The sequence below is a fragment of the Xiphophorus hellerii genome, chromosome 18, assembly GCF_003331165.1.
Source record: "Xiphophorus hellerii strain 12219 chromosome 18, Xiphophorus_hellerii-4.1, whole genome shotgun sequence".
NCBI lineage: Eukaryota > Metazoa > Chordata > Actinopteri > Cyprinodontiformes > Poeciliidae > Xiphophorus > Xiphophorus hellerii.
In genome coordinates, this window is record NC_045689.1 from 11,086,702 (window position 1) to 11,104,006 (window position 17,305).

Below are 17,305 nucleotides of genomic sequence, written 5' to 3' on the forward strand. Positions count from 1 at the left end.
TTGGATTTTTCCTAGTAAAAAAACAAAGCAAACAGCAGTCAAACATATCAAACATCTTTATTAAGTGTGATTTATGCTCTTCAGTGCTCTGCTTTCAGAGCACATGGAGACCCAAGTCAGTTCTGAAATATCAACAAAAGCATTTAAAAATACAGTTATTTGCAGATGTACATTAACAACAACCTTCTTGGAATGGCAAGTATCACGAGTAGCTTCAAGAGAGAATTATGTTACATTTTATGAATTGTGGAGGGGGAAAAACAGAAAGGATAACACGATTCTTGAGCTAAAGATGATGAGAGAGGTGACTGTTCCGTTATGTGACAGAGGACATAAACTACTGATAACGCGACTAAATCCACTGCTTCCTTCCTGAGACGCACGAGCAATCTCAAGATCTATTCCTTGAGCTATTTCCGCAAACAGCAAATCTCAGCATCGATCATTCCTTTAGCATCCCACACATCTGCCAAGGACCCGATAAGTAATGACTGAAAGAGGCTTTTCAGGCTCCAGATTGTACCGTAGCTTTGCTAATGATCCTCCATTGTGCTCTATGAGGAGCCTCTTCTGATACTTTGTGAAATGAGCTAAAAGATCCTTTCACGAGTTCTGAATACAGATTCTCTGCATGCGTGAAAAGAGCTTAGACACACTAAGAGTCTTTATGCCGTGAAAGGGCATTTTAAGTCTACCTCAGTCAATGCAATGATTAATAATAGATGAAATGACTGATGTGAGGCAGATATTAAACTGTAGATCTTAGTTTCTACTCAAAGATGGATCATTTAGAGTTCTTTCTTTTAACTTCACAGCCACAGGTTCACCATTTATAAACTCCACTGACTGTTCTGTGGGTGTCTGTCTATATATATATATATATATATATATATATATATATAGTATATATATATGTAGCACAGTGCTGTTTTTATGAAAAGCTCTGATGAACCTAATGCAATTCCCCTTCAGCATGTGGCAGAGATAAAAGGGTTCAACAGGTGAAAGTCTTCAGTGTCCTTTGAAGGGGAGCTGAAGGACTTTGAAGTGAGGTCTTGTTGAAAGGTTATTAATAAATAATATCTTACCTGCAGTGTGCAACTCTCTTGCCACACTCATTTAATCTTAATCCAGATTAATTGCTCTCAGAGGCTGAAGCTAATGACTAGTCAGAGAGGACCAAAGACCAGACTTCTACCATCTCAAAACATCTCCAATTTCCTGAATGTCATGTTTACATAAGTTCACTTCTATATAAGAATATATAACATATAGCTAGAATTTTATTTTATCTGTCACTGACTCTGGTCAGATACACTGCAACTACTTGTCTGAATACGTTTCAAACAGGAACATCATTGGGGTTTCTACCTCCATGAACCTTTAAATGATGATCCGATCATCGGTTTCTGTATGAATAACTCCCAAAGCAAACATTATGAAGGTTTAAAAAGGCTCAGCATATAGCCTTCACAAAAACAAAACTGGTGTTTTTGAGATCTGAGTATTTCAAGATGTTTGATGTCATGAACTCTTGAACAAACCATTAGCTTTAACCGGGACCATCTGATTTGGATTTATATTAAATGAAGAAGCCAATTGATAAGATACTACCTACTTTAGCTTTGAGGAAAAACTTGTCCATTAGTATGTTCGAAGAAGAAATACCTGCCACCTTACTACAAACAGTGGCTACAATAATAAATACATCATGCAAATTAGTTTTAAGACATGTCTCATCCTTGAAACCCAATATCCACCAATGGGATGAAAAACATACATATGATCTGCTAGTTTGCTAACATTTTAAAAACAAAAGTAAAAGAACAAATCAAACAGAAAAAAAACACCGGAGTGTTGGGATAACTCAATCATAACAACATGAAACACCTAAGCATTCACTGATCAAGTGTCTGCTGTCACTTTATTAACAAAACCATCCTATCCATGTTCACATGAAACGGCTGACAGGATTTGATAACGTGGCTCATCTTTACACCAAGTCTGCATGATGCGCTTTGGAAGTGAGGGAGGAACTGGTTTTAACGTGTTACACGGGAATCAAGATGTCTTATGGGCACAGAAAACAAAACCGACAGAGGTTACACATATTATATTTTACTGCAAATATAAATATACACTAATGATTCCAAAAACTGGAATATGAATCCACTCCAGCAGAATGTTTCTGATCGTCTTCCACTTACAAATAAGGCAAGCTTTAGTCTAGAATTAGATGATTCCAGCTGTTATTCACAGGAAAGTTGCACTCCTGCATCCAAACGTACAAATGGGGGGAATAAAGACAAAGATTTACTTGTGCAATTCAGTGCAAAGAGACATCTCTGATGCACAAATGTGTGTGAGGAGGGAACAACTGAGGAGGGATGGTGAAAATGAACAGTCGTACGTGCTGAAGAACTGCTCAGAAGGCTTTTAGTGGGTCTTCTTTATTTTTAAGGCCTTTACAAGAATTCAGATGTGACCAGGAACAAGTCAACATCTCAGCAGCTGGGGCTACATTTAGTCTGGCCTACTCATCCAGAACCTCAGTGTGCCGTTTGTCTAATTCACCTCCACCTGTGAGAAAATTTACACTTTAACATCCTAAACTGAAAAATCATGATCTCTGAAGGTAATCCCACAAGCTTGAGTGCAGACCTGCAACCCGATGCTGCTGCTGACTTCGCTGGTTACTACAGAAACCAATCATCACCTCCCAAATGGTGGAGGCTGGGTTAGCTGCTGCCTAGCAAACATCTGACAACTACATCACAGACGACCCTTACCCCGTCAGGAGGCCATTTTAGTAACTTTCTTCAGATTAAAGTTTAGGAACCATTACGACTGACATCATCCAAGCCCAACCGGTGACGATTTACTGATGGGAAAAGCTCCTGAGATAGTGACTTAAGGCCAGCTAGTGAAAAAGAAATCAGAAAACATTTTAAGCATCCACTACACGCAGAAAGGAGAAGAATTTACAGGTGAATATTTCTTTAAAGTAGCCTGGGATTAAGCAGGTAGCGGGAGCTCATATTTACAGCTATGGCAGGTCAGCAATGGTGAACACTAGCTTTACGGTGTAATCATAAAAAAAAGGACTTTTATCAACAAAAAAAAAAGCATCGGATATATTCAGTGTAAACACTAATAGCAATACCGTTCCTCCCCCAGGAGAAAACAGAACACACATGCACGCACACACACATATACATCTTTCATTGTGCTTAGGGTTCAGTTTGAGATCAGAGCAACAGTCTAAATCAGTCAGACTGACAGGTAGCAAAATATGTTACAAGAAGACAAAGAGATGTGGAGGGGCTCACACACGTTCACCCAGAGCAGGCCTGGCTGGAGTGGCGGACCCCAGGCGCGAAGGCGAGGTGGGCTGTACAGAGGGGTTTCCATGACACTGAGAGAGTGGGGGAGGACTCGAGCCAGGCGAGGGTACCATGTAGAGAGCTGGGCCAATCAGCGAGGGGAAAAACCTGTTGCTAAGCTACTGCCAACCACCTGTGTCATGTCCCAGATCTGTGGAGATGGACATCATTAGTGTCAGGAAAGCATAAAGCGAGACATGATCATTGATCGGATTCATTACTTAGACAATAATCCCAATTAAACAGAAAAACCATGAGTGTGATGCAGAGATAACAAAACTACACTGCGTGCACAATTATTCAGCAACTGAGCCTTTTGGCCTGATTATCACTGTTAGGCATGTTTTTCAACTTCAAGCTGGATAAACTTGAATAGTTGATGGCTTTAAATGTAGCAGGTGATGTGTGTTTGTGTAATGAGGGAGGGTGTGTGGCCTAAAGAAATCGCCAACTTGTATCAAGATGTGCAGAATTATTATCATTTTATAGATACAGTCCACATTGGTTTGGAAGTGGAAAAGTAATTATTGAGTCTAGTTTTATTTCTTGGGAGCGTTTGCAGGTAAATTGAAGCTCAGCTAACCTAAATATTTTCATTACAAGTTTAATAATGGGTGCCTAAATCCCCAGGCTTAGATGTAGGACAATTTTCTGCAGTAATAACTAGTTCAACATTTTTTAAATGTAAAAGTGATGCAAATACAACTTTGGTTACATTTTAAAGGCAAGTTATTTCTCCTCCATTAGCACCTTGAGTAACGCATACATGAGGATAATTGACAGCGCTAAGATACTCCTTCTGGCTCTGATTGGTTGTAGGAAGGAGATGGAGGAGCTCAGTCTTTTCACAGATGCTCTGTCTCTTATTAAAATGTGACAACATAGTAACCATTTTAACAAATATATATAAAACATTTCTTTATAAAAGTTACATACTGCACCTTTAAGAAGGTGAGTTCATAATTTAGTATAATTTCCATCTCGGTCCAGAGATTACTTAATTCTAACCTGTGTAAATTCTTGATTTCTCATTACTACATCTAAATTTCTAAAGCTAGGGTTGAGTTTTAGTTTTAGCTTCAGTATCGGCTCAAAGGCGCTCTGTTCCAAACAGAGCCAGCACACGCATGAATCATCTGGTATCAAAGCTCTGTTGTTGACCTTAACAATGCGGTCGCTTCCACAAGTGACCATCAGGCCTCTGGATGGGTCCATGTCCATGTGGGCGATGTTGTGTTTCCCCTCGTGGAACGTGGCCAACGGTGTTCGGCTGCACACACACACACGCACACGCACACACCCACACGCACACCCACCCACCCCCACACACACACACACACCCACGAACACACACACACACACACCCGCACACCCCCACACACACACCCACACACACACACACGATGACAGCATTTTTAATCGCGGCCGAACAGAATGATAACACAAACACATTTAGAGAAAGCCTACGCTTACTCTTCTTCTTTGATGGTATCGAAGCAGGCGTCGCACACTCGCACCGGGAACTCAAAGCCCATGATCGGGAAGGTGGAGCGTTTAGAGCTGCATTTCCCACACACAGCCTTCCCGCACTTCCTGCAGTGGTGCTGCACACAACAAACATACACACACACACAACAAACACACTGGAGGTCATAAATCCTCCAGTCACAGGATTTATGACTGTGACTGGAGCCTCCCGTCCCCTGTGAGACACTGTGGTTGGTACCTGTCTAAGTCCCAAGGTCTTTGTGTCCCACATCTGCTTGATGTTCCAGAAGAAAGGCTGCTCACACTTCTGACAGGAGTCACTGTCTAACCACTGAGGTGCCTGCACAGACACATGCGCAATAAGTCTAAGCATTAAACACAAAAAACTAACCATAAGAACATAAAAGGAAAATAAAAGAAACATTTCCTCAAACCATGAAAAAGATAATTGTCAGTGCTGCAACAGTGATGCAAACCTCCTCTCTCTGTGTGTCCATGTTCCACACTGCAATGCCTCCATCGGCTGAGCACGACAGCAGCTGCCTTGTGAACTGGAGATAACGCAGCGCCTGCACACGCTCACTGAGGGAGACGGAGGCTTGGATTATTTTCTACCGCTAATTCACAGAATTTTAAGGTTTTAAAGTAGGCGTACAGTGGCTCGCAAAAATATATAGTCAGATTTTGTCTTAATACAAACACAAACTTCATATGTGTTTTGATGGGATGTTATGTGAAAGGCCAACACAAAGCAGTGGAAGGTAAGGCATACATAGCTGCAAAAGTAAAATAAATAAATCAGAGAAGTGTGATGTCCATTTTTAACATAACGGCTCTTTAAGGATAAAAAGGTGGCTTTATAAAGTATTTACTCATTTTCAAGAACTGAAAATAACGGTATGCAAATGTCAAAAGCAAAGTCATTCTCCTTCTATTTCTGTATTCAACTACTTTGTGTTAGTCAATTTCATAAAATCCCAAGAAAATTGTTGTTTGTAGGTTTCCAAAGAAACAAAAATTCTCATATCCCCCATCTTGATGGATGAGTCATCTTAAATTATGCACATGTAAAAACATAGACACATCCAATATCCCTACAAGCTGATTGTTGACAATCAGTGTGATCAATGGATTACTGCTCATTTCACACAAACCCTGAAACATACATGCTTTATGAAACCTTAAAATGGCACATTATGCAAATCAACTCAACGGTTAAAAATAGCCTTGTTTATTTTTTTTCAAAGGGAAGAATTTACTGACATCTAGTGGCAACATTTCAGAATGCAATGTCATGAATGAAATGGCAGAAAAAGGACAAACATCTAAACCAATTAAATTCAACTACAGATAAAACATATTTCTGCAGAAATTACTCATCTAACTTTTATCTTTGACCAAACTATCTGCAAATCCTGCTACAGAATGTCAGAATTCACCATGGCCTTTTCCTTGGTGTTCATCAGTGCTGACAGGCTTTGTTTGATAATGTCTGTAACAGACAGGCAGGCAGGGAGGTGATGAAATATTTATGAAGACTGAGATGTAAAAACAAAAATAAGTTAGTGCCTGGAGACAACAGTAACCGACTCCAAGGGGATTCGCCTTTGAAGAAGACGCTTCGGATATTAGTGTTACAGACTCTGTAATCATAAAACCTGATCAAAGAAATGATAAAATCAGAGAAGTAAAGGTGATTTTTTTTTTTTTTACAATCTTGATCACAGACCAGCATTTCTTTGGCCACCCTTTGCAGATCCAAAGAAGATTCAGTCGTAATGAACTTGTGTAGACTACAGAGGAACTTACTGATGTCCCTGCAGGAGAAGTGTCCGTCCCTTGCGGCCCCCGATGTCCCACATGATGATGCTGTGGTCTGAGGCCCCTGAAAAAAGCAGCCGCTGGACAGGGTCCCACCACAAAGATCCTATACTACCTGCAAAACGTTAACATCTGATGTTAGGTGGCTTCAATTGGTTTCCAGAAGCTTATTCAGGAAAAGATTTATGATCTGACCCGCTGGCACCACCCAGTGTTTACTGGGAGTACTGCAAGCAGCTCCTATCAAAGCAAAGGAGCGCAAGCTTTACAAATCGGAGCATTTTTGCTGGCAGTCCAGTCAAAAAAAAAAAAAAGTTTAGTGCTACAAATGTTACATGAAAACAGGCAGCTCATAATTTCTGATGAATTTTTATTATATTTATTGCCAGCAGACAATGAATGGATGGATCTAGTGTAGGACATTTGTTATTTTTAAAGAACTATTATTTCATTTTTATTATCAAGTTTAAAAATAAAAAAGCATAAAACTTTTCAGACAAGGGACTAGAAACATTTGTTGGTATTTGTGGGAAATGATGTGACAAAAGCACAATAGATGCCAACATTATGACAAGATTAAAAAACTGACCTAATTATATATTAGTGGTACTTTGCAATTATATCATGAAAAAGATGGAAAACTGCAAAAATATTCAATTGCTTGTACACCTATATTTAACGACATTAGTTGGTTCTTAATTATTTTTAGTCAAAGCAATTGTGGAAGGTCCAAAGAGCCACTTGTGGCTCTGGAGCTGCGGGTTGGAGACCCCCGAAATTAAAAATCGCAGAAAATGATCACTGCTGCAAACCAAAATCTGGCCATTCATAAATAGTTCATCAGAGATGATCAAGACTCTTTAACTCTTGCAGCAGTCATATGATGAGAAGCAGCCTGTGGCTGGTGGTCTGATTTGCATGGCAGAAAGGATCCTGTGATCCAGCTCCTTTTCAAAGCATCACTGCATAGTGCCTTGGGTAATGTTTTGGAGTTAAGTAAAGCTGGGGAAATTGCTTACTATGAGGGGAGTTGCAGCAAGTTGTCAGCTGTACACAATAAAACAAGAAAGCAGTACAAACATCTTCGAGGTTTTTTTGGCAGTCTTACCAGTTGTTTCATATTTTTAGTCCATAATCAGTCCCTCCAGGATGTTGCGATGTTTTTATTGTGATTGCTGCAACCTAAAATTATTGATTTTGCAGCATCTTTAAAAAAAAAAAAAAAACAGTTGCGGTCAAAGTTGCAAACTTTTTAAGCTTTATTTTGCCAAAACCTGGTCTTGCATAACAGTTGAAATTGCTGCACTTTTCCTTCCCCTTTTCTCATCAAGTTCTAATCCCTCCTTACCTGAGAAGGCCCTGCATTATCATCCTGCTGCTGGCCTACTGTCTCCTCCCTGACTCTGTTCTTTCTATTGTGACAATAAAGATTTATTTTAAATATGAGGAAAGTAGCAGTGGGTACAACTTCTCCACAGAAATTAAAGAGGATTGGGTTTAACCCTGGCATTAACTAAATAGCAAGGAACGAAAAGTAGGTAACAGCAACATTAATATTCTTGTTACCAAGCTTAATATGATACACTGACATGGATTAACTAATCATTATTTGGGTAGTATTATCTACATGAAAAGATACAGAAACTGTGTCAGCTACGCCCATGATTGTGTGCACAGTAGAAGCAAATCCTTACAAAGTCCTGGCAAAAAAAGCATTTTGATTGGCAAGAAAAGCAGATAATATAGAAACATTAAGGTGGTTGGCCAGATTTGCTGTAAAGTTGTGATGACTTCTGAAGATTGCAAGTCCTCACAAAGTTTGCAAATGATGACTGCATTTGCATTAATAGTTGTGATCGCAACTTCCTGGAGGGACTGCATAATCGACATTTAACATTTAATGAGTCAACATGACTAATTTTAACTAATACAGAAATGGACCACCATGAAACAAATTTTTTTTTAAAAACTAAAGTTTCAGGGAGAGTTTCAGACAAGAGACATCAGGTCTAATCTTTCTATATATTTTGCCAGCCTCATAATTCCTACTAAATATTTGTTGCAGAGTGTGTGTACAGCTTGAGCTCTGAAATCGGCTCATTAAAATAATTCAGCAGCTGTCCAATTAGCATGCATTGTCAGAGACATCAAAGCACATGTCTGGATCAGAAGGAGAGACGGAGGTTTAACGCTGGGATAGTTTTGTGTCATCGGAGCACATGGCAACATGAGAGTCCATCTGACTGAAGAGTGGGCAATATGGTTGTGGTAAGAATCAGCTTTCTGACAATATTAGACTTTCATCTGGTCACATGAGTCAGGCCTCCACTTGCTTTTTAACAAGCTCATGTTTGATCCAAGCCTGGAGCAGAACTCTTGGAAGTGTCGGTTTCACACAGCGAAGCATCCTGGTCGCCCATTTATTCCCATTTGTCACAAGAACCCAGAACAAAATCTCATCTGAGTCATGCGTTTGTTCTTTATTATGCCTATTTATCTGGATGAGGGACAATTTTTCACAGTGACAACAGTCCCCATCTGAAGAGCTGAGATGGTCACTGAGCGCCTTGATGAGCATGAGAACGGCACGGTTGCCAGATCGAAGCTGAAAACAAGCCGCTGTGGGAGTTTGCAGAGGAGCATGTCTGATGGTATTTTCCATCATTCTCGTCCAAAAAGGAATCTGTACTTGAGTGGGTGGGGGTGCTTCTTGTTCTCCATTAAGATTTGGCAACTCAGTTTAATGTCCAACATAATGTATGCAGACTCCATTCCAAAATAAAGATTGCAAAGGTTTTGTCAAAGTTGGGTGAGTGGAATAGATTTGTCTTTCTTTCCTTTTGCTGTGGCTTTTCCAGCTTTTACACATCATCCCCACCAGCTTGTTGCTTTTTGTTCCTGATCATGGATACACACTGCAGCTGGATTATTAAATTTGCCTTTTTTATATTTAATAAAACAACTAGATTCATTAATCCAACTGCATTAGTTGGATTATTGAATCTGTTGAATCTGTGTCTCACTTCCTTAATCTTTCCAAGCAGCTCAGTTTAGTCTTTAAATAACCTCATGAGGAATGGCCCATTGTTCAGCATTTTCCTTGATTCAAGTCATAATGAGAGGCAAAAAAACAACAAAAGCTCTATGCTATGGATCACAGTAACTTTAAATAAATAATTCAGGGTTTGCTACACAGTTCATTTGGAAATATGAGACTTTCCAGCTTCCACTTTTTAAAAAAAAATCTTGTAATTCTTAAACAGAAGCATTCAATTACAGTTCAATATTTCTACAGAAGCCAAATTTTATGAGCTGATCTGAGTTTTCCTAAGTTGCCCTTGAGGTTTTTGAAAACTACTGACTATTACTGTATTTCAGCCCCTTTTGTTTTTTTAGGAACCAATTTTTGTATGGATTAAAACGGAAAAAAACTTGTGAAACATGTTTTTTTAAATATATATATTAAAAAGGATTTAAGATTAGAATAAACTGCACCTTTACTTTGATGCATTACAAACACATATAAGAGTATTATAAAGTTGTAAATAACAATAAGAGGCCTACATGTAAATAATTTCAGATGATTGGTAATTTTTTGGAACTCTGGAATGATTATATATGTTCTGCAGTTTTAAATCACTGATTTCTTTCAGTCTTAACTCAGGTTCTGAGAAAACTGTGGCTGGATATTTGCCCAGTCTTTATGTCAGAAGAGTTCAATTGAACTGGAACATTACCAGCTATGAAGCATAGAGCTTTGAAATGGAGCTGAGGTCAGGCCATTTCGCTGCTTTGTCTGCTCTGTCCACTGTGAAACACAGCCAGGTCTTTAAGTTTTTAACCTTCAAACTACTGACCTGAGGTGAAGTTGAAGCAGTTAAAAGATTTTTTTTTTTTTTTGCTTTTTATTAGTCCTCCCACACCCTCCATACCTTTGTGCAATGTAGCAGTACCGAGAGATGTTCACAAGTCATTCTTTACAAGTCTAAGTAAACTCTTTAACCACTGAAATAAACATTTTCTCATCAAAGCTGTAACATCAAGGCTATGAACATGTCTTTCAATCTTTGAATATTTGAAAACAATTACATTTCCATCATTTAACATTAATTTGAAATCTACAGAAGCAGCTAAAAGCTGATTTGCATTATTATTTTTTAATGTATTAAAAAAAATGATCACTATTACAACTACGGGAGCAGCTGTTTCAATGCCCAATGATTCACCTTTAATAAACCTGTCTTTTTACCTTCGTGGCCCTTCAGAGTCGTGATGGTGGAGTACGTCTGCTTCTCCAATTTCAGCAAAGTGATCTGTCCGGAGTAATCACCGATGAAGGCGTGCTGCGTCTCGTAATCGTATCTGAGCGAGGAGTCAGGGTCTGAACGAGCGCTACGTTTTGATACGGCTTACACATCAAACAGAGAGCGTGTGACGGAAGGATACTGGAGGCAGGAGGCCCAGGAGGTGAAGTAGTGTCTCCCCAACATGCTGCCGCTCTGGGTGCACATCCAGCTAACGCTCTTGTCATGGCCTGTGCTCACCACCCACTCGCTCTCCAGGGAGAATACCATACCCGACACACGGTTCTGGTGGGCTTCAGGATAAGAACAAACACCAACACATAAGTACTAAACAGGCAAATGACATTAGATTTCAATTCAATTCAAAAAATACTTTATAAACCCCAGAAGGAAAATAAATGTTATAACTAGTATTACATAAATTTCTTCAAAGAGTTGTAGTAGATGCTAAAGGTTATGTGCAGAAAAATCTCCTGTAGCAGTCTGTATTGTGTTGCTATGCTTCTCTCTCCTGGCTATTTGGTATGTTCATTGTTCTTGATCTTTGGATTCCCTTCAAGTTGAACCCAGTTTGTCAGACTTACATATTGACCAATACCAAAGTCAGGTAATAATGTAGAACATTTATTATAACACACCCAAATGTATATTGCGCAACCAGATTTTCCAACTAAATTTAAGTAAGATAGCCCTCTAGTACAATGCCTACGTTAGCTCTTGTCTTTGCAAAAAGATAAAGATTTATTGGACAGGACTTACAATCACCACATAAAACAGATACTTTTGCTATACAGCAAACTTTGCTGTGCCAATTCTTCAAAAACGGTTAAGAAAGAGTGGCCGATATTCTGTTCTTGTTGCTGATAATAGACTATAATGTTTGTTTTCTAGTCTCAGATAATGGAAAAGAAACAAATACATTTTTTTTTTACATCTTTTTAAAACCAAGAAATTTACAAAAGCTGTTACTACAAAAGTTTACTTTTATTACAACTCTACATGCTTAGTTTATTGTAGAAAAAGTAAAGTTTCACAAACCGATTAAAAAACCTCATTCAACTATTTCATATTATTTCTATTATACGAGGAGCATTTCAGCGCTTTATAGGAATAAAAATCATGTTCAAAATCATGGATATTTAAAATGAAGACCTACATAAATTCTGATAAACAAGCAAGTGAACCCAGTAGACTCTAAATGTATCATCTTAGAAATTATGATTAAGCACTTTAATCATTCAAGCAAATTAAATCCAGATGTACCAACTTAAGTTGAGGTTTCATGACTAATGTGTGCCCAGTGCTTGGAAATCTGGATTTATCCAGAGGTGAAAACTTCAGAACAGTTTGCAGTAAATATCGAAAGCTTTGTTTTCAAACCAAAACTCTGCAAATATGCACTTTTTGTGAGCTAGTGGGAGCTAATATCACATTTTTAACAGTAATTACCACAAGGAACATAAAGTGTATCATGCTATTTATTTTTAAACACACTATTACACTTTATCAGCAAAGCAAAGAAGGGAGTTGTCTCTACTTCCTCAAACTTTCCTAGATTAATAATTAGTTGTTATATCTAGAGGCTGTGAGTTGTTGCTTCTATTACCTACATGAGTTATTTTTTGAAGTGTTTGTCCAGATATTCAGCAGGACATTTAATCTCCAAACTTGTCTAATTTCAGTCTAAAATCTGTTGGTGGATCTAAAAGAGCCTCTTTTTTTCTCCACTGAATTAAAATGACAGCTTGTCAATACAAAGTCACCAGATGTGTGTTCAAATATCAGTAGGCATGGTCACATCCCGCATCTTATCTAATCTCACTGTGAGTCATGCGGATTTTGCTGCTTGGACTTGTCGGAAGTTGTGACAAGTGGAGAGACATTTACTCTCCAAAGAACAGACTGACCTTCAAACTGGGATTTCTAAATAAATCAGATCACAGGAGCAATGATCTTGAGAAGAAACTGGAATAAATGACAAAAAAGTGGTTGGTTTATAATTTCTTCCCAGATAGGGTAATGTAGATTCCCCAAATGCCAACAGAAAGCAGCACTTTTACATTAAATTATGTTGCATTATTGGAATTTTACTTGGAGATTTCAATAAGTTAAAAGCTGTCAATAACGTCAACCCATTTACCCATCATGCAAAGAGTAAGGGAACACCTTCAGCGTGGAAAGAGCCATTTCTGTCAGGCAGAGAAAATATGTTTGGAGAACTGTAAAATGACTTCAAATGACACATTTTAGGACAAAAGATTAAACCGCTTCACACAACAAAGCCAACCCTGAACATCCCTTCTCCATGTTTTCCAGCCTTCTGAGAAAAACTAATTCAATTAGTTTGATCTATTTTCAATCTCAAAAAAACAGTCATTGTGTGGAAACTAAATGAGAATCATCCACCACTCTTGTGTCAGTGAGAATCTTAAAACTTACACAACTTAAACGCTTAGGTTTACTGGATAAATGTTTTCAAATTAAAGGAGGAATTTTGCGTATTTTATGCTACTGCAGTAAAATATTCATTTATTTGTTGCTTGTAAGAGTTCTCTATGACATGCGTGTCTTTCTAAAATCTGATTTTTGCCAAGGCTTTAAATTAAAATTCAAAAATACTTTATTTATCCCAAAGGCAAAAATGAATGTGGTTGTAACTCGCATCATCTAAGTATCTTCAAATAGTCAGAGTTGCTGTATGACGGTCCCATGACTGCCATGACAATCAAACAGCTCAATATTCAGGCAGCATAAATGATGTTTCTGAATGAAACCATTCTAATCCACCTCATTTGCTTTTGCCGCTCCTCTTTAAATCTCCGTCTGGCCGTTTGGTTACAAAGCTGAGAGATGTTGATGTTCAGGATTTAACCTCCTCCTTCTCTCTCTGCATCCATGAAGCCTCCTTTTCAACTACTCTGATTTTTCGAGTTGTAGTTAAAGTGTTATTGGAGCTTCTGAGATGCTAATAATAAGCTGATGTCAGTTGTAAAAACAATACCTCGTCGCTATAGTTGAGCATCAACTGTTCAAAATTACAGCAAAAATCTTTCCAGCTGCACGGCATGCAAAACCAGAGGGAATAGTGGTCCAAAAAAACTGAACAGAGAAACTCCACCATAAGAGGTGAAATTAATCTGATATGTCGAATACAGTGAACCCTCGCTATAACGCGGTTCACCTTTCACGGCCTTGCTGCTTTGTGGATGTTTTTGTGCAGTTTTTTTTCACAGTACATTGTATTCTGCGTCCTGATTGGCTAAACAGTCTCCGCGCTTCTTCTCTACCTGTGTGCCAATAACGTTACGGTATTTAAATATACGTAATACAGCTTGGCAAATTTTGGTAAATGTTTTTGCCCAGAAGAAAAAAAAGAGCGACAACAACTACCGATAACAATGTTCTTCTACCGAAAAAACACACCTGCACCACAGACTTCAGGAAAAAAAGACACCAGAGACCGGAGTCAGGCCACAGTGTCACAGTCAGAGGCACAGTGGCATACGCGAGTCACAATTTGTCCTACTGTACTTTGTACTGATGATTAAAATGATTATTTTACTGTAGTTATTTGTAAGAAAGCGTTCTATTTGTTTAAAACATGCTTGGGCCTGAAAACAGGTTTTGTTCTTTGGTTTCAATGTAGAGTATTTAATTATGCCGTATAATAATTGTAAAAAATAAAGGTAACTACTTCAGGGATTTCGCCCGTCACGGGTTCTTTTCGGAACGCAACCCTCGCGAAAAACGAGGGTTTACTGTAATCACACAACAAAATACCCTGGATTCATTTTGTTTAACTTCTCAATTACATTCATTGACATCTTTTTTATTTTCTTCAATCACAACGAGCCTAACTTATTCTTTTTCTGTCCTCACCTGGGTATGTTTTAACGTGGTTCATTTTGTTGAAATCTTCAGAGATGAGAAATTCCTACAAGAACAAGCACAAAGGCATAAAAAACATCACATCAAATAAACATTGAAACAAAGATTTAAATTTAAACAACATTGTCCTCCACTGTCGAGTAGAGTTTGAGCTCACTCACCACAACTGCTCCATTGTCCTGACCAATGAAGATGCGTCTGCTGTCATGGTGGTATGACATGCAAGAGCAAGGCGCTGCGGGGATAAAGAAGCAGACATGAGCATTGAGGAGGAAAATAGCTGCAGTGGTGTTTTGCTTGCACATGCATTCATAAGCCTAATTAATTGTTTCTCTCAATAAAATGAAGGCCATACTTACAGGAGACTGTGTGGTAGATGCTTGGCCAGTACTGACCACTGTCCCTTTTCAGCCACACTCGGATGGTCCTGAAGGCAAAACGTGCAGAAACAGATCAGTCTAAACCAATCTGCTGAGACCCAAGACAAAACATTCACAGCAAGAATAATAAAAATTAAGACTGAAACCCCCAGAGAACCACTTTTTACTGTAATTACAGCAGCGAGTCTTTCTGAGAATGTTTATCTTTGGTAATCTAAACAAAGCTAAACATTCCACAACAGCTGAAAAAAAGTTCATCCTTTATCTGAAGAATATCTGGGTATATCAGTTTGCTGCGACATTCTTCTCATAGATTCTCTGTTGGTGTTAGGTCTGGACTTTGGCTGGAATCCATACTTATTTTCTTTGAAAATGTCTACCTTCCTCCAAGACAACAAAAACAACTAAAGTCAGTAATGTTGTTGTCTTATCTAAAGCAGCAGCAGTCAAAACCCAATTTCATCAAGTAACCTGCTGCATGGCGGAGCCGCAACTTCTCCTTTTTTCTTACATCAAGTGGGTTTGATGTGTGACGGAAATGATTTCAGTTTTGTTCCACTGACGCTGAAGGGAGAGAGGGGGGGGTTGCTTCCTTTACTGTTTGTAATAAAGAGCGACAGTTTCTCAGACTAATCCACTGAAAAATTACGGATCTACCCTGCTAAGATTATTTAGGTCGGGTCAAAGTGAGACCAAGCGGTGCGTTTTTGTTACCGTGATGCATTCAGGTGCTGATCAGGAGTGTGTTCCGTTCAGGACGCAGAGTCCACTGTCATTATGACAATACTGAGCTGTGAATGTTGTGACTATCAACTAGCATCGCAAATATGCAATGTGATGTCTATCAGTTTACCACAATATAATTTTACTACACATTTTTATGCAAACTATGTTGTACCCAAAGCTCTTTAAATCATAAAAACTAGATGCAGAAGATAGTTCGGAGAGTTTATATTTACAGCCAGCTTCCCAAGTCACTATCTCTGTTCAAACTGTTTTAAAAGCGACGAACACAAACAGGTTGCTATTTAGCGCTAAAGCTAAACTGAGGATAAGCGTTAGCTCTTTATCCAATTCCCAAACGAAAGCTGTTTCAGTGAGGGACAATAATGCTGCCTTCTCTGTTTCAGTCCCCTCCTTTCACCAAGATATCAATGTAATAAAAACCAGTAAATAGACCTAGCCCGCTAGCTCTCGTTAGCATGACTCCTCGGACTCACCTGTCCTCGCTGACCGTGATCACTCCATCCTCCTTCGGGATTAAAACGGCCGCGTTAACCGCGTCCGAGTGTCCCTCGATCTTGTTCAGGAGGACTGGTCTAGCGGTCTGGGGCCTCGAATGAATTTCTGCAGCCATGGTTTCACCTACCTAGCAAGCACTGTTTTCCTTCAGAGGATTTTTCCTCCTCGCTCGCCAGCAGAGGAGGATCAGCTGACACCCAGAGCCTCTGTCAGGATTACCGTAAAGACTGCTGGAGGGCGCAATCGGGATTACCGTAATTACCCGAGAAGGCTACAAATTCAGTACACGGATTTTTGTAGCCAAAAAAGATACAGAGCATAGACTAAATCAGCTAGTTTTTAACGATAGTTGCCAGACTTTCCAGTAAAAGCAATCGGGCTCACTGTCTTATGTTGTTACTTACCAACATAACATGTTGTGATCAGTTGTTTTATTAGCTATTTTGTTGTAAATTGTCACATACTGAATGAAGTATTACCCTGACAAACGTATTGCACAGACTTCCCCTTTCTAACCTCATTTTCAGGTCAGGTTTAATTTGCTGTCTATGTATGTTCACTTACTCAGTGTTAATTTTGTAAGATGATATAAGGAAGTCAGTTATTTTCATTAATTTATTATCAATTTGTCATTTATCACCAGAATTTGTGGACTATATTTTTCTCTGATTACATCATTACAAAGAAATACAAAAAAAACCCTATTATGATCAAACTATCAAACCTCTAAGTCAGTAGATCAAAGCTAAATGGATCTATGTTTGAGTACACTCTTCACCAGAAATGAGCATTGGCAATA

The 17,305-nt window shown here is 38.7% G+C and overlaps 1 protein-coding gene across 1 annotated transcript; it reads right to left on the reverse strand.

The window, feature by feature from the left end:
• Window positions 1-41: 41 nt before the first annotated feature.
• On the reverse strand, window positions 42-16,700 carry wdfy1 (WD repeat and FYVE domain containing 1). The gene is made up of 12 exons (XM_032590228.1): window positions 16,485-16,700; window positions 15,244-15,311; window positions 15,046-15,119; window positions 14,876-14,930; window positions 11,139-11,289; window positions 10,942-11,054; window positions 6,681-6,807; window positions 5,348-5,453; window positions 5,110-5,211; window positions 4,857-4,987; window positions 4,545-4,653; window positions 42-3,534 (listed from the first exon to the last, which is right to left on the reverse strand). Exons 1-12 carry the CDS (start codon window positions 16,619-16,621, stop codon window positions 3,475-3,477), a joined length of 1,233 nt encoding a protein of 410 aa, XP_032446119.1. The 5' UTR covers window positions 16,622-16,700; the 3' UTR covers window positions 42-3,474.
• Window positions 16,701-17,305: the final 605 nt, after the last annotated feature.

What these genes read in the sequence shown, in the direction of transcription:
- wdfy1 (XM_032590228.1), bottom strand. Translation starts at nt 16,621, where the DNA reads ATGGCTGCAGAAATTCATTCGAGGCCCCAGACCGCTAGACCAGTCCTC. An exon ending in AGGACAATGGAGCAGTTGTG is followed by an intron (nt 14,931 to 15,045) that starts GTGAGTGAGCTC and finishes TTGTTCTTGTAG; the next exon opens with GAATTTCTCATCTCTGAAGA. An exon ending in TGGACACACAGAGAGAGGAG is followed by an intron (nt 5,212 to 5,347) that starts GTTTGCATCACT and finishes GTGTCTGTGCAG; the next exon opens with GCACCTCAGTGGTTAGACAG.